This window comes from Ranitomeya variabilis, chromosome 5, assembly GCF_051348905.1.
Source record: "Ranitomeya variabilis isolate aRanVar5 chromosome 5, aRanVar5.hap1, whole genome shotgun sequence".
Taxonomy (NCBI): domain Eukaryota; kingdom Metazoa; phylum Chordata; class Amphibia; order Anura; family Dendrobatidae; genus Ranitomeya; species Ranitomeya variabilis.
The window spans coordinates 285,522,421-285,549,576 of record NC_135236.1 but is presented as its reverse complement, the minus strand read 5'-3'; the positions used below and the strand labels follow the sequence as shown (position 1 = coordinate 285,549,576).

At 44.0% G+C, this 27,156-nt stretch overlaps 1 protein-coding gene across 2 annotated transcripts in view; it reads right to left on the bottom strand.

Annotated features, from left to right (window-relative positions):
• The window catches only part of STRIP2 (striatin interacting protein 2), a 121,024-nt gene that overhangs the window by 38,258 nt on the left and 55,610 nt on the right, over nt 1–27,156 (bottom strand). For both annotated transcript variants that reach the window (XM_077264411.1, XM_077264412.1), the window contains 6 exons: nt 26,117–26,182; nt 25,623–25,686; nt 16,543–16,614; nt 7,748–7,822; nt 6,713–6,810; nt 5,305–5,431 (listed from right to left, as the gene is read on the bottom strand). In XM_077264411.1, the coding sequence (XP_077120526.1) occupies nt 5,305–5,431; nt 6,713–6,810; nt 7,748–7,822; nt 16,543–16,614; nt 25,623–25,686; nt 26,117–26,182 (502 nt within the window). The remainder of the gene's footprint in view (nt 1–5,304; nt 5,432–6,712; nt 6,811–7,747; nt 7,823–16,542; nt 16,615–25,622; nt 25,687–26,116; nt 26,183–27,156) is intronic.

The following is a 27,156-nucleotide window of genomic DNA, read 5'->3' as shown; positions in this document are numbered from 1 at the left end:
GGTTTGATTTGGAGCCTCTGGAAGTTCCTATACCTCTGAAGGGTATTGATTCTACACCTCTGGCTTGTAATAGACCACAGTTCTGGACGCAAGTGACTATGCGTATGACTCCAGACCATCAGGAGATGATTCGCTTCCTCGTGTTGCATAATTTACATGATGTGTTAGTGCTTGGATTACCATGGTTGCAATCTCATAACCCAGTACTGGACTGGAAAACTATGTCTGTGTTAAGCTGGGGATGTCGGGGGGCTCATGGGGACATACCTTTGGTTTCTATCTCGTCATCTATTCCCTCTGAGGTTCCGGCATTTTTGTCGGATTTTGGGGATATTTTTGAAGAGCCTAAAATTGGTTCTCTCCCTCCCCACAGAGAGTGTGATTGCGCCATAGATCTGATTCCAGGCAGTAAATTTCCAAAGGGTCGTTTGTTTAACCTATCTGTACCTGAGCATGCTGCCATGCGAGAGTATGTTAAGGAGTCCCTGGAAAAGGGACATTCGTCCTTCTTCATCACCTTTAGGAGCTGGGTTTTTCTTTGTCTCTAAAAAGGATGGCTCGCTGAGGCCTTGTATTGATTATCGACTCCTGAATAAAATTACTGTCAAATATCAGTATCCGTTGCCGCTGCTTACTGATTTGTTTGCTCGCATAAGGGGGGCTAAGTGGTTCTCCAAGATTGATCTCCGTGGGGCGTATAATTTGGTGCGAATTAAGCAAGGGGATGAGTGGAAAACCGCATTTAATACGCCTGAGGGCCACTTTGAGTATTTAGTAATGCCTTTCGGCCTTTCTAATGCACCTTCAGTTTTTCAGTCCTTTATGCATGATATTTTCCGTGAATATCTGGATAAATTTATGATTGTGTATTTGGACGATATTTTGATTTTTTCTGAGGACTGGGAGTCTCATGTTCAGCAGGTCAGGAGGGTTTTTCAGGTCTTGCGGGAGAATTCTCTGTGTGTAAAGGGTTCTAAGTGTGTTTTTGGGGTTCAAAAGATTTCCTTTTTGGGGTACATTTTTTCCCCTTCTTCTGTTGAGATGGACCCTGTCAAGGTTCGGGCTATTTGTGACTGGACGCAGCCTACTTCTCTAAAGGGTCTTCAGAAGTTCTTGGGCTTTGCTAATTTTTATCGTCGATTTATAACTGTTTTTTCTGGTGTTGCTAAGCCTCTTACGGATTTGACTAAGAAGGGTGCTGATGTTGCCAATTGGTCCTCTGCCGCTGTGGAGGCCTTTCGGGAACTTAAGCGCCGCTTTTCGTCTGCCCCTGTGTTGCGCCAGCCTGATGTCTCTCTCCCCTTTCAGGTTGAGGTCGATGCTTCCGAGATCGGAGCGGGGGCGGTTTTGTCGCAGAAAAGTTCCGATTGCTCAGTGATGAGACCTTGTGCGTTCTTTTCTCGAAAATTTTCTGCCGCCGAAAGAAATTATGATGTCGGTAATCGGGAGCTTTTGGCCATGAAGTGGGCATTTGAGGAGTGGCGTCATTGGCTTGAGGGTGCTAGACATCAGGTGGTGGTTTTGACTGATCACAAGAATCTGATTTATCTTGAGTCTGCCAGGCGCCTGAATCCTAGACAGGCGCGCTGGTCGTTGTTTTTCTCTCGGTTTAATTTTGTGGTCTCATATCTACCAGGTTCTAAGAATGTGAAGGCAGATGCCCTTTCTAGGAGTTTTGAGCCTGATTCCCCTGGTGATTCGGAACCTACAGGTATCCTTAAGGATGGGGTGATATTATCCGCTATTTCCCCAGATCTGCGACGTGCTTTGCAAGAGTTTCAGGCGGATAGACCTGATCGCTGTCCACCTGGTAGACTGTTTGTTCCTGATGATTGGACCAGTAGAGTCATCTCGGAGGTTCATTCTTCTACGCTGGCGGGTCATCCTGGAATTTTTGGTACCAGGGATTTGGTGGCTAGATCCTTCTGGTGGCCATCTCTGTCTCGAGATGTGCGTGTTTTTGTGCAGTCTTGTGATGTGTGTGCTCGGGCCAAGCCTTGTTGTTCTAGGGCTAGCGGGTTGTTGTTGCCCTTGCCTATTCCGAAGAGGCCTTGGACGCACATCTCGATGGACTTTATTTCTGATCTTCCTGTCTCTCAGAGGATGTCTGTTATCTGGGTGGTGTGTGACCGTTTTTCTAAGATGGTTCATTTGGTGCCATTGCCGAAGTTGCCTTCCTCGTCTGAGTTGGTTCCTTTGTTTTTTCAAAATGTGGTTCGCTTGCATGGTATTCCTGAAAATATAGTTTCTGATAGGGGTACCCAGTTCGTTTCTAGATTTTGGCGGGCATTCTGTGCCAGGTTGGGCATTGATTTGTCTTTTTCGTCTGCCTTCCATCCTCAGACTAATGGCCAGACGGAGCGAACTAATCAGACTTTGGAGACGTATTTGAGGTGTTTTGTGTCTGCGGATCAGGATGATTGGGTTGCCTTTTTGCCGTTGGCAGAGTTTGCTCTTAATAATCGGGCTAGTTCGGCCACTTTGGTTTCCCCTTTCTTTTGTAATTCGGGGTTTCATCCCCGTTTTTCTTCTGGTCAGGCGGAGTCTTCGGATTGTCCTGGAGTGGATGCTGTGGTGGATCGGTTGTATCGGATTTGGGAGCAAGTGGTGGACAATTTGAATTTGTCCCAGGAGAGGACTCAGCGGTTTGCTAACCGCCAGCGTCGGGTTGGTCCTCGCCTTCGTGTTGGGGACTTGGTGTGGTTGTCTTCCCGTTTTGTCCCAATGAGGGTTTCTTCTCCTAAATTTAAGCCTCGGTTCATCGGTCCCTATAGGATTTTGGAGATTATTAACCCTGTTTCCTTTCGTTTGGACCTCCCGGCATCTTTCGCTATCCATAATGTGTTCCATCGGTCGTTGTTGCGGAGATACGAGGTGCCGGTGGTTCCTTCTGCTGAGCCTCCTGCTCCTGTGCTGGTTGAGGGTGAATTGGAGTACGTTATAGAGAAGATCTTGGACTCCCGTATTTCCAGGCGGAGACTCCAGTATCTGGTTAAATGGAAGGGCTATGGTCAGGAAGATAATTCTTGGGTAACTGCCTCTGATGTTCATGCCTCGGATTTGGTTCGTGCCTTTCATAGGGCTCATCCAGGTCGCCCTGGCGGTTCTTGTGAGGGTTCGGTGCCCCCTCCTTAAGGGGGGGGTACTGTTGTGATCCGCTTTTTGGGCTCCCCTAGTGGTGGCTGGTGGTACTGGAGACTTGTGTGTTCTTTTCTGCCTCAGCTCACCTGCTTCCATCAGTTTTGGGAGTTCCCTATTTAGCCTTGCTCTCCAGTCACTTCCTTGCCGGTCATCATTGTAACCTGAGTCTTTCAGTTGCATGTTCCTGCTACACCAGTCTGCTGATCAGCTAAGTGGACTCTTGTCCTTTTTGTTTTGTATTTTTTGTCCAGTTTACAGTTTGTCATTTCCTGTTACTGGAAGCTCTTGTGGACTGAAATTGCCACTCCTGTGTCATGAGTTGACACAGGAGTCTTAAAGTAATTTCAGGATGGGTTTTTGAAAGGGTTTTTCAGCTGACCGTGAAGTCCTCTTTTGTATCCTTCCTCTATCTAGTAAGTGGACCTCGCTTTGCTAAATCTACCTTCATACTGTGTATGTCTTTTCCTCTGAACTCACCGTTAATATATGTGGGGGCTACTATCATCTTTGGGGAATTTCACTAGAGGTAAGCCAGGTCTGTTCCTTCCTCTTCCAGGCGTAGTTAGTTCTCCGGCTGGCGCATGGCATCTAGGCAGCCGTAGGAATGCTTCCTGGCTACTGTTAGTTGTGTGGTAGATTTAGGTCACGGTCAGCTTGAGTTTCCATCACCCGAGGGCTAGTCTGTTATTTTGTGTTTCTGATGTTCCCATGCCATTGGGGAATCATGACAGGTGCCCGCGTAGGATCCCACACCTTATGTCAATATAAAATAAACCCGGCACTCAACTTGTGGAGAATCTCTTTTGAATTTATTGGCAAAAGAGAAGCTAAACGTTTCGGCCTTGCTTGGCCTTCTTCAGTAACGTGCTGCCTATTGGAGCAGTGATTGGTGGTGCAGTAATGATCTGCCAGTGCTTTAGATCAGAAGAAAGATAGATGCTGGCTCGCAGGATCCGTTAGTGGCTGGGTCTGATAAACCGTGCGCGGCCTGTGGAGAGCCGTGGCATAGGTATGTCCTGGCAACGCGGTGTCCACCGCTTGTCTATATGGGGCAAGTGTCTGTATGGGGCCATAACGTTTGTGCAGCACTATATGGGGCAAGTGTCTGTATGGAGCATCTTATGGGGCCATATCGTTTGTGCAGCACTATATGGGGCAAATATCTTTATGGAGCATTTTATGGGGCCATAATCAACATTTGTGCAGCATTATATTGGGCAAATGTGTCTATGGAGCATCTTATGGGGCCATTATTAAACTTTATGCGGGATTATATGGGGCATATTTTAATATGGAGCATCTTATGGTGCCATTATGAACTGTATGGAGCATCTTATGGATATTCAAAAACACTTAATCTACTGATGTCTCAATTAATTTTACTTTTTTTGGCATCTACTTTTACTTTTGACATTTACCAGTAGCTGCTGCATTTTCCACCCTAGGCTTATACTCGAGTCATTAAGTTTTCCCAGTTTTTTGTGGCAAAATTAGGGGAGTCTGCTTATACACGGGTTGGCTTATACTCGAGCATATACGGTGTATAATATATATATATATATATATATATATATATATATATATATATATATATATATATATATATATATATATATATATATATATATATATACACCCTCCACAATATTTTGCATCTTGTTCACTTCTTCCATTGTAATTTTAGCACTACAGTGGAAGACTAGTACTAAACCATAACGTGTATTAACCAATTTACATGCAGATTTTGCAGTAAACTGAGCTCCAAAAAGTTGCAGAAATATTTGCAGAACGTTTCAGACAGCACAAAGCGAGACAACCCATTTCATGTACTGCATCTAGTTTGCCTGGGGTTTTACAGAATGGCGCGGTTTTGTGAGCAGGAACATAGCCAATAGCTAATAAACAGATATACTAAGCGCACAACAAAGCATTATACCGGATAGATTTGCACTAAAATGTGCAGTTTTCATTCCCTGACCAGCACAGTCCAATTTGCACAAAATGTATTAGCAGACACGCATCTGTTACTAAATGTCCTGCAATTTACCCAACATTTCTTTTGTAGATTGATGTATAAAATATCAGTCCTAATAAATCTACCAGAATGTTTGGGTAATTTATTTCCAGAATAAGATAAGTCTAGTACGTCGTAAAACTGCTAACCTGGTAAATGTGGTTCAGCTTGAAGTGTTTGAGCAGCAGCAGCAGCAGGGCGGACACACTCTTCACAATGATCTCTTTGTGCCGATTCACATCTATTCCCAGCTTCATGCTTTGCAGTACAGTGACCCTGAAGACACAACGGGTGAAGACTTCCACTTTAGCTTGGAATTTTTGGAGTAGCAGTACAGTTTTACTTTCTTCCCGAAAACTCCATGTTAGGCCATGTTCACATGTCCAGTAGTGATCAGTTAGAACGGATCCACCAGCCATCCATTTTTCTCTTTCATTTGTAACATACATTTGCTTACTTATTTCTAAAGAGGTCTATGGACTTTAAATTGAATCGGTCAGCAGGTTTTTGCCATGTACTCGGAGGGCAGCATGAGGTAGTGGCTGAGACACTGATTTAATGATATGTCCCTTATTAGGCTGTGTGCTGTTTCTTCAATACAATCAGTGTTTTATCAGCAGGAGATTATCACTAGATGACTACAGCTCACATGCATACTGGTCTGACCATCCCCATTGATTAGCAGCTTACAGTCAATAATCAATGTACACAGTAAGCTGTGGTGTGCGGGATTGGCTTTCTGAGTTCTGTTACATGCTACAATTAAAAACTCTGATTGTATCACAACTGCTGCACCCAGTAAACTAAGTGATACATCGCTGGAATGAGGGTCTCTTTCTCTACATTATACTGCTCTCTGAAGAGGTAGCAAAAACCTGCTGACAGATTCCCTTTAAACAGATTTCAGATGATCCTTTCCAAATTCCTCAACTATATACAGATGGGCTGAGTGTTCATGTGTTCTCTATGGACACCTCTGACCACGGCTTCTCTATCTAGAGAGAATAATGGCGTGGACTTTAGATTCCAACCACCTGATCCTCAGCTACCCTATATCATCTATCCGAGGGGTCAGGGGACTCCGCCATGCACATTAGCAATCAGATGTTTTATGTGTATTATCAGCGTTTCTCAAAAATGAAATGCCTAGCCATCATAGTCTGGGGCTAGTTACTTTTTTTTTTTTTTTTTTAGCAAACAGTCCGCAAGGAAATAAACCCGCATGTCTGTTTTTGAGCTGAATCAAAGATATAAATTACCAATATAAATCCATAAATCCATACATGTGCAATACGTGTGCTGTTCGTCATCAACATTGTATTGGGTAGAATAAACTTTGCAATTCTTTATATATACAATTCTTTTTGTAAGAATATGAGAAAATTACCAATGTAACATTAACGGTAAGAACGGACATACAGGATGAACACTGATCTAAATCGGACTGCATACTGGGTACGAAAAAGATCACCGACATTTGATTGAGGCCTCAGACAGATGCCGGATGGATAGTGGGACCTTTAGTCTGCACGTGGAGATATCTGCAGTGTTACTCACGGCATTTCCTCAGGCAGGATATCAGCCAGAATATTAATGGAATCAGTCTTGGCTTTGGAAGTGGGTGCAGCTGCCAGGAGTATCTTCAGTAGGGCAATCTGCCAAGAACAGCATATTCAGCGGCACACAAAACACATATACATTATATACACAATGCTTCCATGATTTATAAAAGTCTTTATTCTGGAGCTAGTGCGTTGGGTCACAGATTTCAGAGTACTTGCTACCTTTGCATCTGGGAAAAGGTAAATGTAAGGGCAGCAGAACTTCTGCGGATGGTGCTTTCCCCGTTACCCAAATTGTTCCTACTTGTAAAATCAGAAATTTGGATAAAATGGGGTCACCATATTAAGGGTAAAACCTATTTTTTTTTTTAATAAAATCACATTTCTCTGCTGTAGATCTACCAGTTCTCTGGCTCTGTATAACCCCGTCCACACCACTGATTAACACTTTCTGTGTACACTGTGCATAGGCAGGAAGCTGCCAATCTGGTGTGGGCGGGGCTATACAGAGCTCATGAATATGGAGGACTACATGGCAGCAGGTTTACTATCTTCGAGTATAATCTGAGGGTAAAACAGTAATTTTATTAAACCTGTATCAATCAGTTCAACAATTGCTGGAATCAGGTCATATCCACATAAAGCAGTTGTAGCTCAAAATTGAACTTAAAAAGGGAAGGTTGTCATGGGGCATGACTGCAGAGAGATTTCCCATCTAAATTCTGCTAATAGACAATCTGCTACATTTTACGGTACCAGCATTCTACATGGGAAGATTAGAAATCTCATGCAGGTGCTACAGAAAATATCGGCACAGTACATTGACCAGCACTGCAGATTAAAAGTCTGCAACATGTTACCAAGGCTTAAATAGCACCATTTTCACAATGCTGCGGCATTTATCACCGCATTAGTGCGTGTGTGACGATACCCTAAATACTGCATTTCATAAACTTAACAAAACTTTATGGAAAGTAATACAGAAGGACAAGGATTGTGCCAGGGACTGAATGGCTTGGGTACAGCTTACCATGTACTGGGGTATGTTGACCAGCATGGCCTTGTACAGACACTCGGCCGCAGTCTCCTCCACGTCCTCTTCTCCCTACAAGGATGACACACTGGCATTGGTCTTAATAGGATATGGGGCATAATCACTAAATAAATGTATCTATCTCACACGTTTCACAGGGTACTAGCTGAAGCGGAGATAACACGCCTGAAAAACGTGCAAACTTAGACTGAAATTTACAAGTGAGTTTTAGAAATAAAAATTAGAGGACAATCCATCTTCATTGCCTAAATGTGGCGGGCTAATTGGTACCCTGCAGTATTACTGTCCATTTGTACCAATAGAATAAGGGACAAAGAGGAACGGAGTCTAATCAGCACACAATACTAATGTGGCCTCTACCCCACAGGAAAGCGCTGAAAACGTTGAATTCATTCAAGACCATACAATGGCCACATTTGGACAATTGGAGTGCTGCGCTGCCATAAAATTTGCCAAATACATTAGGGTGTAAATTATGATGAATTTGTTGACCACGTCCCTCCATGATAAGCTTCACACGCTTTCCATATAGTTAGGGGAACTGACCGGTATTAGCTTAAAAATGCAAAAAGTTGCAAAAAAGCTGGATTACTCACCGGTAATGCTCTTTTAATGAGTCCACGACAGCACCCCACATGAGAGAGAGAGGGATCCGCCCCATAGGAACAGGAAACCTACAGAATAAAAGGAGGCGGTCCCCTCTCCTCCTCAGTTTAGTTTACAGAGTACAAAAACGGAACCGCAAAAGCTTTAGTATTAATTCTTATTCAGCAACATAAATATCTTAAACTCTATACAACCATTATTTGTGAATTTAAAAGGAAGAGCTGTGCATAATTTAGGGAGGGTAGTAAATGGGTGCTGTCGTGGACTCATTAAAAGAGCATTACCGGTGAGTAATCCGGCTTTTTACCCTTCGCCACGACAGCACCCCACATGAGAGATTTTCAGAGAGTCATTATTTGGGTGGGACTACTGTATTAAGAACAGCTCTACCAAAGGTCAGATCAGAAGATGTAGATAGATCAAGTCTATAATGGTTGTAAAAGGTAGAAGGTGTAGACCAAGTTGCGGCCTTACATATTAAATGGATCGGTACATCTGCTTGTTCCGCCCAGGAGGAAGCCATGGCTCGTGTTGAGTGCGCTTTAATACCCGCTGGAGGAATCTCGCCTTTTGATGTATAGGCCAAGCAGATAGCATCTCTGATCCATCGAGATATGGTAGCTCTCGTGACCCCATGTCCTTTCTTGTGGCCCTGAAAGGAGATAAACAGAGCCCTACTCTCCCTCCATGTCTGACACCTTTCTATATAAGTCAGGATGGCTCTTCTGACATCTAAGGTGTGGAACTTATGCTGTTCTGGAGTTACAGGTGAATCAAAAAAGGAAGGGAGATATATCTCTTGTGACCTGTGGTAGGTGGACGCTACCTTAGGGAGGTATGAGGGGTCTGGTTTTAGGACTATCCGATCATGGAATATCAGTAAGAAGGGTCGGTCTACTGATAGGGCCTGGATGTCGCTAACCCGTCTAGCTGGAGGTTAGGGCTACCAAGAGGGCTACTTTATATGACAGGACTTTTAAAAGGTATTGAATCTAGTGGCTCAAATGGGGGAGCTGGTTAAAGCCTCTAGCACTAGATTTAAATCCCACGGAGGTAGACGGGGAATATGGACCGGTTTACTACGTTCACACGATTTTATAAATCTGGAGATCCACCTATTAGCTGCTATATTGCATCCATATAGGGCTCCTAATGCCGAGTCCTGAACTCTTAAGGTATTTACAGATAACCCCAACTCTCGGCCTTTTTGCAAGAACTCTAGAATAGGTGTGACTGGAACTTGCTTAGTGAACGGTACCGTGTAAAAGTCTAAAAATGTATTCCATACCCTACTATATATCAGGGTGGTAGATCTTTTCCTGCTCAATAAGAGGGTGTTTACTAGTTCTGCTGAGAACCCTCTTGATCTTAGTAGTTGCCTCTCAAATTCCATGCCGTCAAGTGAAGACCTTTCACTTGCGGGTGGAAAAAGGGGCCTTGGGACAGCAGCTTCTTGTCTGATGGGAGAATCCATGGATCGCATAGGCACATGGTCTGGAGACAAGAGAACCATGGTCTTTTCGGCCAGAATGGTGCAATGAGGATCACTCTTGCTTGTTCTTTCCTGATTTTTCTGATCACTAGAGGAATCAGAGACATTGGAGGAAAGGCGTATGCCAGCTGGAACCTCCAAGGATGGTGGAGAGAGTCCAACATATCTGGGTGATCCATGACGTTCAGGGAAGCGAACCTTTTTACTTGCCAGTTGTCTCTTGTGGCAAATAGGTCGATTTGTGGTATCCCCCATGACTCTGTTATCATACTGAATATGGATCTGTTTAAGGTCCATTCCCCTTGACGTAACTCGTTTCGGCTGAGGTAGTCTGCCCTGATGTTCTCTACACCTCTGATGTGCAGGGCTGTTAGGGATGTTAGATGAGTCTCTGCCAGCTGGAAGAGGTCTGCAGCTATGGTCATTAGACTTCCTGACCTTGTACCACCCTGACGGTTCACATATGCCACTGTGGTGGAATTGTCCGAGTAAATTCTTACATTTGCTCCTTTAATCTGTGGAAGAAAGTGATTTAAGGCATATTCTACCGCTTTTAACTCCTTCCAATTGGAGGAACATGACAATTCTGCCTGGTCCCAAGTATCTTGGGCTAGACTGTCTTTCATATGTGCTCCCCACCCAATAGGGCTGGCGTCGGTGGTAATTATTTTAGACGGGTCTATTATCCATGGCACACCCTCTGAGAGGTGGTCCATGTCTAGCCACCAGGATAGTGATTCTAAGACATCTTTGGAAAGAGTTATTCTGCTTTCTAGATGTCCGTTTTTTCCCTGAGCCGACAATACCTCATACTGTAATTGACGAGTATGAAATTGTGCCCATGGTACAGCAGGGATACATGATGATAAGGACCCCAGTAAAGACATGCCCTTCCTTAGTGTCATGTAGGGGTTGCGTATTGCGTCTGATACCCTTGATTGTATAGTCAGTTTCTTTGCCTGGGGGAGGAAGCATTTCTGACTTACGGAGTCTAGCTGGATTCCTAGAAATGTCTGAACGATTTCTGGATTCAGCCGGGATTTTTCGAAGTTGACGATCCAACCTAACTCCTGTAGGGACGAGATCGTATTAGATAGACGAGTTTTAGACTGAAGCATAGAGTTTCCCACCACTAGAAAGTCATCTAGGTAGGGAATTATCAAGGTATCTTGTTGACGTAGATGAGCCATCACTTCTAATATCACCTTAGTGAAGATGCGGGGAGCCATAGAAAGCCCAAATGGCATTGCAACATACTGAAAGTGACGAACCTGTTCTTCCAGGGTGACTGCTACCCTTAGGTACTTCTGATGTTCGGCATGTATGGGAAGATGATAATAGGCATCCTTTAAGTCTATTCCGGCCATGACACACCTAGGAAACAAGAGTTTTATGGTTGAACTAATGGATTCCATTTTGAAGGTATGAGTACGCAGGAAGGCGTTTAATCTCTTGAGATTTATGATGGTTCTAAATGAACCATCAGGCTTATTGATCAAGAATAAAGGGGAATAGAACCCTTTCCCTTCTTGATCCTGGGGAACTTCTATCAGGACTTTTTTAGACAGAAGAGATAGGATCTCTGATTCCAGAGCCCTTTGTTGGTCTTGACCTTTTGGAGATGTTACTATAAAGGAATCCCAAGGGATTCGGTCAAATTCCAATTTTAGGCCGTATTGCACAATGTCCAGAATCCACTGGCTGGATGTTATTTGTTCCCATCTGGGGAAGAAGAATTTTAATCTGCCGCCCACTTCCTGGTTAGCGGTATTTGCGTTTCGGATTATGGGACCCGCTAAAAAAGGCACCTTTTTGCTTCGGGTCCTTCGACTCCCATCGCTCCCTTTGTTCGAACGGCTTGTTCCTGGTAAAGGGGCGTCTTCTGAAGGCTCTCCCTGGCAGGGGATCGCACAAAGTTTTGCTTTGGCCTGTGCGTCCCCTTTCCAGTTCTTTAGCCAGAGTGCTCGCCGGGCTGTGTTCACTAGGCCGGCTGACCTGGCTGCTAGGCGTAGCGAATCCACGGAGGCATCAGCCAGGAATGCTACTGCCTCTTTAATTAGAGGGAATTTCGGCAGGATTGACTCTCTCGAAGTTCTACCTCTAATCTGTTCCTCCAGTTGCTCCATCCACACTAGTAGTGACCTCGCAGTGCAGGTACTAGATATGGCGGGCCTGAACGCCCCCGTGTTGGCTTCCCACGACCTTTTTAGTAAAGCTTCTGCTTTACGGTCCAGCGGGTCTGTCAGGACTCCTGAATCCTCCACCGCTAAGACCGACTGTTTGGTTGTGGAGGCTACGACGGCATCAACCTTCGGCACCTTTGACCAGGTATTTAGCTCCTCGTCGCTGAAGGGATAGCGTCTTTTAGAGGACGATGGTAGAAAACCTCTATTTTGCTTATCCCACTCTTTTTTTACTATTTCTTTAATAGTTTTTATGACGGGGAAGGACCTACGTTTCCTCTGTCCTAACCCCGCGAACATGATGTCCTGAGCCGATTTACTTTCTTTCTCATCTGAGCACCCCATCGTGCTTCTGACAGATTTTATTAAATTGTCCACACTGCTGTTGGGAAGACAAAGTCCCCCTTCAGTCTCGGATGAGCTCGGCTGGGATTCCGCTTAGCCTGAGGATATACGTACATCCTCCGACTGTGAACTGACTGGAGATTTGGACCTACTAAGCTGACGGGTACTGGTGCTACTTGTCTGCGCCAACCCCTGCATTTCTTCCCGGATTATAGCTCTGACATCTGATGGAGTCATTATATTTTCCTGCCGTAAGGTTTGCATGATACACTCCAAACACAGTTTTTTAACGTAATCATCCGGGAGGGGCTGCGTACATAAAGCACATTCCTTGTGCTTGGACTTGTGTGTCCTTTTCTTAGTCTAGAGGAAGGATACAGGAGGAACATATATCAGCATATAGGAAGAGATTCTTTCAAAAACTCACCCAGTGAAGCTGACAGGTACCGGTTCTGGAGGCGGATTTAGTTTGGTGGTAGAACCCTTCTCTGGAGGTCGACCACCACTCTTTGTGCTGCTCCTAGCGCTTCTCTCCTTGCTGGGAGAACGCTGTTGCACTGCGGGCAAGTGCGCATCGTCGGCCGGTGAAGCCATCTTACACACACCGGCCCGACGCTAGCGCTGCATTTTTAAATCTGCCGCCCATTCTCCTGCCTCCCCGGACCAACCCGGAAGTGCTCCAGCGACTTCCGGGTTAGACGCGCCGCTCTCAGTAACCATGCGGCGGCCAGGGATATTAAGCCGACCGCTGCAGCGCGCGCGTCCTCACGGTGCCGGGCGGACCCACGGTGACCGGACCCGGACCGTGGATGCTTGGCCAGACGAGGGGGGAGGCTGCAAGCAGGGGCTCCCCCGCCGCTGCTTCTGGAACCGCAGCCCCTGCCGTTCCCTCAGATACCGACGCAGGCGGGTGCATGGCCCAGGGATCCTCTTCATCTGTAGGTAAGTCGGGTCCCTGTAGGAACAGGAAACCTAAACTGAGGAGGAGAGGGGACCGCCTCCTTTTATTCTGTAGGTTTCCTGTTCCTATGGGGCGGATCCCTCTCTCTCATGTGGGGTGCTGTCGTGGCGAAGGGTAAAATTAGTTTTACACCAGAATTCTATCAAAAAACTGCGTGATGAATTGAGGCCCTAGTCTTTTCACAACTTTCATATTCAATTAATGCTACAATTTAACCCCTTAAAGGGAACCTGTCACCCCCAAAATCGAAGATGAGCTAAGCCCACCAGAATCAGGGGCTTATCTACAGCATTCTGTAATGCTGTAGAGAAGCCCCCGATGTATCCTGAAAGATGAGAAAAAGAGGTTATAATATACTCACCCAGGGGCGGTCCCGCTGCGGTCCGGTCCGATGGGCATCGCGGTCCGGTCCGGGGCCTCCTATCTTCTTACGATGAAGTCCTCTTCTTGTCTTCACGCCGCGGCTCCGGCGCAGGCGTACTTTGTCTGTCCTGTTGAGGACAGAGCAAAGTACTGTAGTGCGCAGGCGCCGGGAAAGGTCAGAGAGGCCCAGCGCCTGCGCACTGCAGTACTTTGCTCTGCCCTCAACAGAGCAGACAAAGTATGCCTGCGCCGGAGCCGCAGCGTGAAGACAAGAAGAGGACGTCATCCTATGAAGATGGGAGGCCCCGGACCGGACCGCGATGCCCATCGGATCAGACCGCCTCTGGGTGAGTATAATCCAACCTTTTTTTCTCATCTTTCAGGATACATCCCGTTCTATACTAGCCATATGTAGGCTGTGTTACACAGCAAACATCTGCCTCTAACAGCAGCAACTGAAGCATGCTCCAATCTCTGCTGTTTAACCTTTTAAATGCAGCGGTCAATCACTGACACCAGCTCCATTCAGTATCGCAGCAACACGATCAAGCAGTCAGGTGACCATGGCAGACGTGAGCCTGCAGAAGGTTTCCATGTCTGACATCTTAGTCTTCCTGTGAAGAGCAGCTTTGGACTAAGCTTCACAGGATAAAATGCTATAGCTATACTATATACTGAAATGCTATAATATTTCTATCCTGAAAAAGAACAAAAAAAAGTATTAAAGTTTAACTCCTTCACGATATTGGGATTTTTCATTTTTGTGTGTTTTCGTATTTTACTCCCCTTCTTCCCAGAGCCATAAACTTTATTTTTTCTTCAATATGGCCATGTGAGAGCTTATTTTATGTGGTATTTTACCATATCGTGTACTGGAAAATGGGGGGGGGGGAAAAAATCCAAGTGAGGTGAAATTGCAAAAAAAAAGTGCAATTCCACAATTGTTTTCAGTTTGTTTGTTTTTTACCATGTTCACTAAATGCTAAAACTGACTTGCCATTATGATTCTCCAGGTCATTACGAGTTTGCAGATACCAAACATGTCTAGGTTCTTTTTCATTTAAGTGGTGAAAACAAAATTTCAAAGTCTGTAATAAAAAAAAAAATAGAAATAAAGCACCATTTTCCGAGACCCGTAGCGTCGCCATTTTTCATCTGGGGCAGGGTGGGTGAAAGTTTATTCTTTGTGCGCCAAGTTGATGTTTTTGTTGATACTATTTGGGGGTAGATACAATGTTTTCATCGCCTGTCATTGCTTTTTATTGCAATGTGACCCAAAAAAAAAAAAAAGTAATTCTGGGGTTTTGATTTTTTTTTTCTCATTATGCCATTTACCAATCGGATTAATTTAGTTTATATTTTGATAAATCGGGCATTTCTGGATGCAGCGATACCAAATGTGTGTATTATTGGTTTATTTTAAATGGGGCCGATTTGAACTTATATATTTTTTTAATATTTAAAACTTTTTATACTTTTTACTTGCTTAAATAGTGCCCTTAGGAGACATGAAGCTGCGATCATCCGATTGTCTGTGCTACATATAGCAGAGCCTTGGCTAGATCTGCGATGACATGCACACGGGTCTTCTGCAGACCCAAGGCTGTCATGCCAGCTCATTGGCACCCCTCGATCATGTGACAGGGGCATTGATTGTGACATGCTTCCGAGTTAACAGCCGCAGGTGGATCGTAATTCCACCTGCGGCTATTCGGAGCATGTGACAGCTGATTTGAACAAATCAGTTGTCATTTGCCTTAAAGGAAGAGGGTTCAGCGCTGAAGTCCGCACCAAATGCCAGGACATGACCTATGACGTACTTATACATCATAGATCATGACGTATAGGGGTTGAATCATCCTTCCCCCTCCCCTAGTTAAAAAAATAATAATAATCAATTAAAAAAAATTAAACATTTGGCATTGTTGTGATGGAAAAGTCTATCAAAATGTAAAATTAAACTATATATTAAATGCTGAAAAAAAAAACCCAGAAAAAAAAACAAAAACTTAAAATGTCTGTTTTTCGGTCACTGCACCTCACCAAAATTTGCAACAAAAAGTGATCAGAACATCACTTCATACATTGTATATACCTTAAAATAATACAAGAAAAGTGTAGAGCTCAGTGCGCACAAGCCCTCACACGGGTCCATTGACAGAAAAATGTAAAGGTTACAGTTCTTAATATATGGCAAACTTTTTTTTACAAAAGTATCAATATTTTTTCAACTACTAGAATAAAGAAAAAAAACCTTGCAAGTTTGGAATCACCAGAAGTATACTAGAGTTTCATTTTTACAACACAATGAAAGATGCAAAAACAAAACCCAAGGAACCATGGTGGAATATCATTTCTTACTGCATTCACCATTTCACCGCACTTGGAATTATTTCACATTTTTTCAGTACAATTACAATACATGGTAAAATGAATGGCGTAATTCAAAACTACAACACGTCCTGAAAATATGAGAAGCAACACTTCATATGGGAGCAACACTTTATATGGGTAAGTCAACAGAAAAATGGAAACAAGTTATGGCTCTTGGTAGAACGGGAGGAGAGAATAAAACCACAAAAAAGAAAAAAAAAAAAAAAAAAACGGTCCTAAAAGAGTTAAGGGATTGTCTTATTTTGAAAATCTCTTTTTGGCGTTGATTGTGGTAGGTGGAACGAGGATGGCGCTTGCTCAACACTCTTAATTTTCATGACCCTGATGAGTAAGGTCTTAGAAAAATAATGGCTAGAATTTATACATAACAGAACACTACAAAGGACAAAGGGCATCTTCTCCATGGCGACCTGTACACTGCTCTTACCAGAGACATGGGGCATTTCTCAATTTCCTCTTCCTTTTTTATCTGGATATCAGCGACTGAGACATATTTATGCTGCACAAATAAACATGAACATTTTCACAATTAAAAGCAGAAATCTAAAACGGAAAAGAACTCTGATTATGGTTAGTCAAGTTCCTATTAATAAATCGCTGACCTACATTGAATAGGGAAATGTGTCTCACATACTCAGCTCTTTTTAGAGGTGGTTTTGACTTCTGATTACAGATGCAGTTATACTTGTGACTTAATTCTAACATTTATTCTTCTAGACTTCTGATTCTAGTATTTACCTATAAAGTCTTAAAAAATAACATGGTAATGCATTTATTGGTAAACTGTCAATTCTAATATGCCAACACCACACTGAAATTGTAACACCAAGCTTTACTGTACCTGGAATGATGACTAGAAGGTTCCAGCTACTGTACATTATGCCACCTCACATGATAACACTTATACTACTCCTGGGGTTATGTTCGCTCTTGAAGGCCTCTTCGTGGTGTTGCCCACGTGGTCTCCAGATGGAGACCAGAAGCCACAATAGAGCAGTGGGGGCCCAGAATGGAGGTATACCCCAACTCAGTGATGAATCCTGCTTTTTCTTTGGATGCATTGATAGCCAAACATTGGTCCTGATACCATGTAGCGTAACACCATGAAGAGGGATCGTAACACCGGCTCTACTCCCAGGATTATGGGGTGGTGTTGCATAGTGTACAGTAGCCAAACTCTTCTAGATTTCATTCCATACTAATAGTTACATTGATTTGTGGAACTAGTGGTACGGCCACTTTTCCAAATGTGTCCTAGCAGAAATTTTTTCAACAACAATGCCATGTTACATGTTGCTTGTGCTACAGTGAGAAGCCTGCATGCCCTAAATGTGCTACCATGGCCTACCGCATATCTGGGATGCCTTTAGTCGGCAACTGCAAAGGAAGCTGCCAGCAGCAGATGTTGATAATTTGCTTGTCCAGACAACCATTAAAACCTCACTGAACATACAGCGACGTTTGCAGAGAGCTGGTCATGACGCTGACTCTTGCAAATCATGTTATTAGTCTCACACAGGTGTCATAACATGCAAAGAGGGCAGACTGCACCTTGGGAAACTAACCCCCCCCCCCCCCCCAAGACTAGTCAAATGCCTAATTATCATAAGTAAAATGGGGGTTATAAATACTTTTGATTGATTCAAGTGAATAACATTATACAGGGCTGACTAGGCAGGGAATTTAGTAATACATTTGTGAATGTTGCTGGGTTGGAGAACAAGGGGGACCTGACAGGTTCCCATTAAGAATAAAGTATGTCTCAAAAGATACTCAATATAAAGATAAGTTTAGGGAAACACCTGTTGATCACTGAATCCAGGTTTTCATTCAGTCTCATTACCACAAGTGTATAAAATCCAGCACCTGGCATTGTAGTTTGTCTTTACACACATTTGTGAAAAAATGGGTTATGCTAAAGAGCTTACTGAAGTCAAGTGTGATCCTGTAATAGGACGTCACTGTTGTAACAAGTCTGGTTGTGAAAGTTCTTCTCTGCCAAATATTCCGCTGTGATTGAAATGATTAAAAAGTGGGAGGCATTTAGGAATTCACCAATGAAGTGGCAGACCTTGTAAAGTTACAGACCGAGGTTGCACAGTACTGAGGTGTATAGTGCATAAAAGTCACCATCGTTCTGCTGACTCAATAACTACAGAGTTCGAACTTTCTCTGCCATTAGCACAAAAACTGTGGTCCGGAGCTTCATGGCATGGTTCTCCATACCTGAGCAACTCCATGCAAGCCTTAAACCAACAAGTGTCAGACAGAATGGTGTAAAACACGTCACCACTGGACTCTGGATCAGTGGAAGCAAGTTCCGTGGTGTGACGAATCACGCTTCTCTATCCATCAATACGATCTGGGAGTCCGAGTTTGAAGAAGGTCAGGAGAACGTTTCCTGCCTGACTGCATTATGCTAACAATAAGGTTTGGTTCAGGGTAGGCCTAGCCTTCTCACTTCCAGTGAAGGGAACTCTTAGGCTAGGTTCCCATTGCGTTAATGGGTGAGCGCTAACGGACAGCGTTGCACGGGGAAATTAACGCCGTGCAACGCGTCCGTTAGCGCTCCCATTGCCAGCAATGTTTAAGCGCATTGCTAGCGCGTGTCATTTTCGGCACGCTCTAGCGATGTGCCGTTCTTTTGTAGAACGCCTCGGACGCTGCTTGCAGCGTCCGCGGCGCGCCCGAGGTCCGTTCACCCGCTCTCGCAGATCGGGGATCTGCGCTAGCGGGGACGTTTATCGCGACCCCTTAAGACATTGGGTTAGCGCAATCCGCTAGCGCTTAGCGCTAAACGGATTGCCCTAACGCAATCTGAACCTAGCCTTAAAGCTTCAGCACATAAATATCCATTTTGGACAATTGTAGCTGCTAACTGTGGGGGACAGTTAGGGGATGGACAATTTCTGTTCCAGCATGACTAAGGCCCCAATGCACAAAGTAAGGTCCATAAAGGCATTGTTGGGGAATTTGATGTGGGAAGTCTTCTTGCACAGAGCCCTGACCTCAACCCCATAAAACACCAGAGGATAAAATATAAAAAAAAAAAGATATTGTGAGCAAGACCCTCTTGTCCAACATCAGTGTCTGACCTCACAAATGCTTTTCTGGACCTCTGGAGAGCTCCGGTCATCCTGAACAATCCTGCCATAAATTCCCGTTTCACCGGCTCCACCGGCTGGAGAGGAGCCCTTAAGATCCCAGGAGACCGGTGACCCCTGAAATCGGCGGTTTTGGAGCCCGGAGACGTCGGGAAGTGAAGTGGCCTGGACGGGCAGTGTGATCCCCAAGCTGCGGCGGCCATCTTGGGCGCGTGTTCCATTGCACAGGGACGCGGCGCCGGCGGTTGCTGAAGCCGGACATATCCCCCTTGGAGAGAGCGGGCACCTGCGCTGGGACGGGAGCGCTGTGGAACACTGCAATACAGGTGCTGGGTCCGGAGCGGCGGGCGGCACCCGGGAGGCGGCGGCCATTACTGCAGCGTGCTCTCCAGCAGCAAGGAGAGTGACGCTCCATGATAAGACAGCGGTACAACCTGGGAGGTGAGCACATCATAGCAATAATAAAGGGGTAGTGCGGTATGTGCCCTGGAAAATTGGGCTCTGCACCCCCCTTGTCTGACAAGCCCCTATTTGTACCATAAACTTTGGAGGAATTAACCCCTCCCTACCTGCTGTGCTGCCTGGGGAGGCTGTGGGCTGCTCTGGGACGTTGTGCCTATTAAACCCTGTGCTGCTGTTTCTATGAACATCTGAAAGGTCCCTTGCCTAACTGATGATCTTCCTGGAAGCCATCTCAGTATTTAATATTGGCAGATCAGTTATTGAAGAATAGATCAGCTATAACTATATGTGTGATCCTTCTGTGGGGTCCTTCTGCTAACCGCCATGCAACACTCTAAAGGAACGGGGGCTGCTGAGAAATTAAAGAAATATTCCAGAGAAAGCACCCCTGATAATGTGCGCACTCTCAGAAATAATCCAACGCAGCACCAACGCAAAAATTGTCCACCTGACAGTAATGAGGTGGGAGAACAGGACGAACTAACTCTCAAACAAGCCTCTGAGCAACTGATGCAGGCCATTTCCCTCACTAGATCCTCTCTTACTGAGAAAATAGAGGACGTACATACTGAAGTTGGTCGCTTGCGACATGACATGCAGGCTATGAGAGGGCGCATCTCGGAGGTTGAAACAAGAGTGTCTCAGATAGAGGACACCATTACCCCTATGGAAGCTAAGTTATCAAAGGCCACCGGGTCCGTGAACGCTTGGAAACAAAAGGCAGATGACTTGGAAAACAGACTGCGCCGTAATAATATTCGAATAATTGGCTTGCCGGAGCGCACGGAGGGTCAGCAGCCTGAACAATTTCTAGAAGACTGGCTGAAAACCTCCCTAGGAGATGGATTCTCCTCAACGTTTTCTGTGGAGAGGGCCCATAGAGTACCAACGAGGCCTCTCCCTGCTGGAGCCCCACCCCGGCCTTTCTTGGCGCGTCTTCTCAATTGCAGGGACAGAGATGCGATACTCCGCCTGGCGAGGCAGAAGGGCCCTATTAAATTCAATAACGCCACTATATCAATTTTCCCGGATTTCTCTATGGAGCTCCAAAAGCAGCGAGTTCGATTTGTGGAAGTTAAGAAGCGGCTCAGGGATAAAAGCATCCTCTATTCCATGCTCTACCCAGCTCGGCTCCGTGTTGTCCATGAAGGCTCTTCTCTGTTTTTTACAGATCCGGCGGAGGTAACCGAATGGTTACGTACATACAAGGTGTCTAATGTGCCGGACTCCTGAGTAATCTCTCTTATCCAATGGCAATACAAATGGAGCTCTCCGTACAGGGTGTTGAGTTTACCAACAATACCGAACGCTGGTTCCAGTGAGGGTATCCCCTTTTCTGATTGACTGTAGGAGTCAATCTCTACTGTTCAAGTTTTATTTTATTTGGGTTTTTACACCAGTTTTGACCTTTTGATGTGTTTAATAGTCGCCATTGATAATTCTGTGCTCTGCGTGGTGTTCCTGATCTCTACACAAGCTATGGTGTATAATATTCTTTTTCTCAAGTGTAACTATGGGATCTGAGATTGTGTATATGACTTGGAATGTGCGGGGAATTAAGACTCCCCGTAAAAAAATCAAGGTATTCTCACAAATTAAGCGATATCACCCCCATGTTGTAGCACTTGTCGAGACACATCTGACCAGGGACACCGCTAAGTGTACACAAAAGCCGTGGGTGCAGTGGTCCCTCCATGCATTTCATACCAGTTACTCAAGAGGGGTTTCTCTGCTAATCCATAGAAGTGTTAGATGGGAGGCAAGACGAGATCCCGAAGGTCGCTTCGTTTTTGTACACGCCTTTATTAATACTCGGGAATACGTAATACTGTGTATTTATAACCCACCCCCAGCTAATTTATCGGTTCTCCGTATGGCAATGGGATTCTCCCTAAATTATCCTGACGCTAGTATTATTTGTATGGGAGATTTTAACTTAGTCATGGATAGTTCCTTGGATAGATTGAGACTGGGGGATGGGATATCTGGAGGCCCCTCTGTTCAATCTTCTTCTCCGTTGGCACTGTTTATGGGTGGTAGCGGATGGCTGGACCTATGGAGAATTCGTCACCCTGGGATAAAGGATTACACTTGCCATTCATCAACTAGGCGGTCTCTGTCTCGTATAGACTACATATTTGGGTCTAGCGATATGGCGTTATGGGTAGATAGTATTGAGCATGGCAATAGGGGGATATCGGACCACAGTCCAGTTATTAAACTTAAATATGGTCGATCAAATAATTTTATACCTTGGAAATTGAATCCCTTCTGGCTGAAATTAATAGATTCTAGCGATAGAACGGTAGATCAGTTGAACTGTTTTATCCTCACCCACCCAGATCCCCCAAGTCTTGGTCTGTTCTGGGATACTTTAAAAGCATATCTAAGGGGATGTCTGTCCTCCACTATTTCCTACATTAAAAGAATAACGGCGGGAGGGGATGATGAGATGGAGCGACAGTTGAAGGAATCCGAGGCCGCCTATGTAGCCAACCAAACTAGTGGCAACAGGGTAGCTTGGCTCACTTCCCAAAGGCTATATACCCAACATATGGACACAAAATCCAAACGTAAATTGTTTTTTACCCGTCAATCATATTTCGAATTGGGGAATCAAGCCAGTAAACTATTGGCCTTTTTAGTACGCCAACATAACACATCCAATACAGTATTGCAGATTCGGGCACCTGATGGTTCATTGGTTTCTTCTACTGAGGAGATCCTCCAGTGTTTTCATGATTACTATAAATCTTTATACAAGTCTAATAGTGGTTTGGGTGTTCCTGAATGTGTAGACTATTTATCGGACATAGCATTCCCTTCATAAAGTCCAATTCAGCAAGCCTTTATGGAAGCTGAGTTTACTTTGGAGGAGGTTGAGCAAGCTATAATGGACATGGCCACCGGGAAGGCCCCTGGACCTGATGGGTTCCCTATTGAGCTGTATAAGAAATATCGAGGTCAATTGGCACCACTTTTATTGAAAGTACTCAAGAGTATATGGGAGGGAGAGACAATGCCCGAAACATTCTATGATGCAAACATTATTGTACTTAAAAAAGAAGGAAAGGATCCGCTGGAGTGTGGATCGTATCGCCCCATATCACTGGTAAACGTAGATTATAAAATTTTCACTAAAATATTGGCCACTAGACTAAATACACTCATATTAGACCTTATACACCCAGATCAAACTGGCTTTATGCCCGGGAAAAGTACTTCTATCAATATCAGGCGAGTCCAATCGGTGATTCAATACAGCTCTCTAGAGCCAGACAATAGTTGGGCGCTGGCATCGCTGGATACGGCCAAGGCATTTGACTCCCTCGAGTGGCCTTTCCTCTCCGCGTGTCTGCAGAAATATGGTTTTGGAGAGAAATTTATTAGGGGGATAGACACGCTGTATAAGAATCCCAGGGCGCGTGTAATCGTGAATAATTCCATCTCTGAATCTTTTGCATTACATAGGGGAACCCGACAGGGGTGCCCTCTATCCCCAGCTCTCTTCGCCCTTGCGATAGAGGCTTTAGCAATACGCATAAGATCTTCCACCGATATTAAAGGAATAAATATTGCAGATCGTACAGATACCATTGGCCTATATGCTGATGATATGATAATATTTATGGATAAAACAGAAGAAACTCTACCACAAGTGATAACAACCATAGATAAATTTAGCAAATTTTCCGGCCTATATATAAATTGGGATAAATCTGCCCTGATGCCTCTATCTCATACTTTGGCTCCCTGCCTCGGGATTCCCACTTCGCTACCTGTGGCTTCCAACTTCAAATATCTGGGTATTCATATGTCTCAATACAGTCGGTTAGACCTACAACAAAACATTTACCCATTGCTGGATTTGGTCAAGTCTAAATTTATAACCTGGAGTAGACTCCCCCTCTCTGTCGCAGGCCGCATTAATTTAATTAAGATGATACTGCTTCCCAAACTCAATTACTGCTTTCAACATAGTGCTGTACCAATACCCAAATCATTTTTTGCAAAATTAAACTCCTTAATCACATCCTTTATATGGGGAAAGGCCAGACCCAAACTCAAACTAGCTATTTTACAGAGACCAAAAAAGGGGGGTGGGGCGGCTCTGCCAGACCTCTATTTGTACTACCTTGCCGGACAGGCTAAGGCGATAAGTAAATGGATGCCTGATAGCTCCTTGCCTAATTCTGAGAGTCATTTAATCCATTCTGCCCGGATTGATTGCCCACTGGGATTTTTAGAGATGGAGAAAGTTGGTACTTGTCGTTTGTTACCTATGCTCCGGCTGGCGAGATTGATATGGAGACAAATAAAAAGAATTATTAAATTTACAGATGTCATAGCCGAGATGCCACTGTGGAACAATGGTTATATACCTGAATTACTAAACCACCCATCCACTGATTTCTGGGTCTCCCATGGTGTTCTCTCGGTGAGTGATATACATAACCAGGGGATTTTTGTAACCTTTGAACAACTACGAAATAATTACAACATCCCTAGGTCTCAATTCTTTAGGTATTTACAGCTGAGGTCAGCTTTTCAATCATATGTACGAAATGTGGGTACGGGTCGGGCGATCTCTTCTTTGCCTTTAATAGGTATCCTCAAATCGCAGGGTCCTCAAGGACTTATATCCTCTCTATACACATATCTATTATCCATGGGAGATGGGTCGGTCATCGACTCTGTCAAGGGGAAATGGGAGGAACTCCTTCCCGATGTACTGGGAGAGGATTGGGAGGATATTCTTGAATCTTCAACTAAAGTTTCCCCTTCAATCAATAATAGAATGACCCAATTATATATCATATATCAGGCCTATTTAACCCCGACGCGTCTCTTTAAAATGGGCCGCTTACATTCGTCGGATTGTTTGCGATGTCATGTGCCCGATGCTGATTTTGTTCATATGATTTGGAAGTGCCCTGTAGTCCTTCATTATTGGAGAGAGGTGACGACATTATTAACATCGTTATTGTCGATCCCTGTCCCACTTGAACCGTTAACCTGTCTGTTCGGGGTGTGGGATACGGAGACCTGGGATCATCACACTGGGATCTTTCTCCGAGAGACGCTCTTTTTGGCAAGGAAGGTATTGGCGTTAAGATGGATGGGTGGCTCCCCCCCGACCCTTAGAGTTTGGATCGATCTGGTGAATTCAATTATCCCATATGAAAAAACAATGTATCAGAATAGAGGATGTCCAGGTAAATTCGAGAAGATATGGGGCAAATGGAACTCCTCTTGTCATACTCTATAGTTTGCACTGACTAGACATCTACATAGGAGGGTGGGCTTGTGGTTTTTTGGGGACATTGCTCATAGAGCAGGATTTAAATCTGTTTTCTTTTGGCGACTTACTGTTACTGTTAGTGGTTAAAGTTGTTAAGTTGTATAATAGGTATTTTTCTTATAAGAATCTAATGATTTACCATGTACATCTCATTATTTTGTAACTTCTGATATGACGTTATTCTACAACTATCTGTATGTCACGGTATAATTGATGATAATTGCAAATGTGTGCATTGTTTGTTTATACTGAATTAATAAACGAATTTAAACAAATGCTTTTCTGGATCAATGGGCAAAAATACCACAGACAACCTCCACAATCTCGTAGAATGCAGACGTTTTTTGTCGTTTTTTTTTTTTTTTTTTTCCTTCAATACCTGCAAAAGGGGAACCAACTCTACATTAAGGTCTATGGATTTATAATGGAAAGTAATATTTTTGCCAACATAGATTCCTATAAGTACAGTATAAGACAATATAGATTTATGAAACCTGCAAAAACCTGACGGGAGGATGAATTAAAAGTATTCTATTTTTTTTTTTTTTAGAATTGCAGTGGTTTGGTTGTAACTAGATACCAATAACATCTTCACCTAGGTAAGGCAGGTTTTTCCGCATAAAAAGTGATTTTCATTACCTGCTTTAAGATTTTCACACTCTCATGGATAGGACGAGGCAGTCCCACTAATGTGTCAGTGTCACTGATCCAAAATGTGATAGGGAGGGGAAAGAAAAAAAAAAAAAAAAAAAGTTAATTCATCTCAATGTATCTAAATAAAAAATAGGTCTGATCATACTATGTTTTTCTATGTGTAATAGCCATATGAAATGGTTTTCATTTTCCCACAAAACTATTTTGTCATAGTACCAAGATATGCCATATACGTGTGTTCTGTGGCAGAAGGTGTCTCATTTATTATAAAGGAAGAATATATTGTTTTTTTCCTGCTAGAAACAGAAGCACATACTCCCATCTTGGCTATTTTTCAACCCTTTTGGCATGTCTTGTGCTATAAAACGGTATGTACCTAAATCTATACATACGATAAAACAGCAGACAAAGCAACACAGAGATTTGCAGAAAGAATATAAATAGCAAACAAAGTGCACTTGATTTGTACAGATACGCACTGTCCCAGGGTGAAGCCAATAAACTTGTTCCGACTCATTTCCAGGAAATCTTCAATGTCTTTCTGTCTGAATGACAATAAGAGATAAAATGGGAAGTATAGATCTAAAGCTAAAACATAAGATCAGCGTGCCTATCATTTTTTTTTATATATATTTTAATAATTCAGTGCTGAAATGTCCAATGGCTTCACTTTCACCTTATTATAACCTAGCAAACCTTATTAGGGCCATCAGCTTCTGCTTTCTAACTTTTTAAAAGGCAATCCATCAGAATCTCCAAGCTATTCATATGCACATATAGCTCGTTCAGCGACAAGTTAAGCAATACCTGTACATGGCCAGTCCATTCCTCTGTTACTGAAAAATCAGCATTTGAATTGATATGCAAATGAGGTTAAAACACTCTTTGTAGATTGGAAGCCTCAGTCACTCCAGCTCTATTTCCCGTCTCCTCCTGCTTAATCGATGGCTCCTTTGCCTTAAATCACCCAGCATAGAGGCGGTCAGTCAAATAGGAGGTGGAGGTGCTGGGCATGGATTAGAGCTGGAGTCACAGAGGCTTCAGATCTGCCATATGTCTTCAGCCTCATTTGCATATCAACTAAAAAGCTGATTTCTCAGTAACAGAGGAACAGACAGGCCATGTAAAGGTATTGCTAGATTAGCCCTTGAAAGAGCTACATGAGCATATAAATAGTTTTGGGGTGTGAAAACCTGCCGACAGATTCTTTTTAAACTATTAAATTTGCACATAAGTAAACAGAGAAAAAACATTAGCTTTTTTTTTTTTTTTAACCCCTTTCTGACCTCGGGCGGGATAGTACGTCCGAGGTCAGAAGCCCCGCTTTGATGCGGGCTCCGGCGGTGAGCCCGCATCAAAGCCGGGACATGTCAGCTGTTTTGAACAGCTGACATGTGCCCGTAATAGGCGCGGGCAGAATCGCGATCCGCCCGCGCCTATTAACAAATTAAATGCCGCTGTCAAACGCAGACAGCGGCATTTAACTACCGCATCCGACCGGGCGGCCAGAAATGATGGC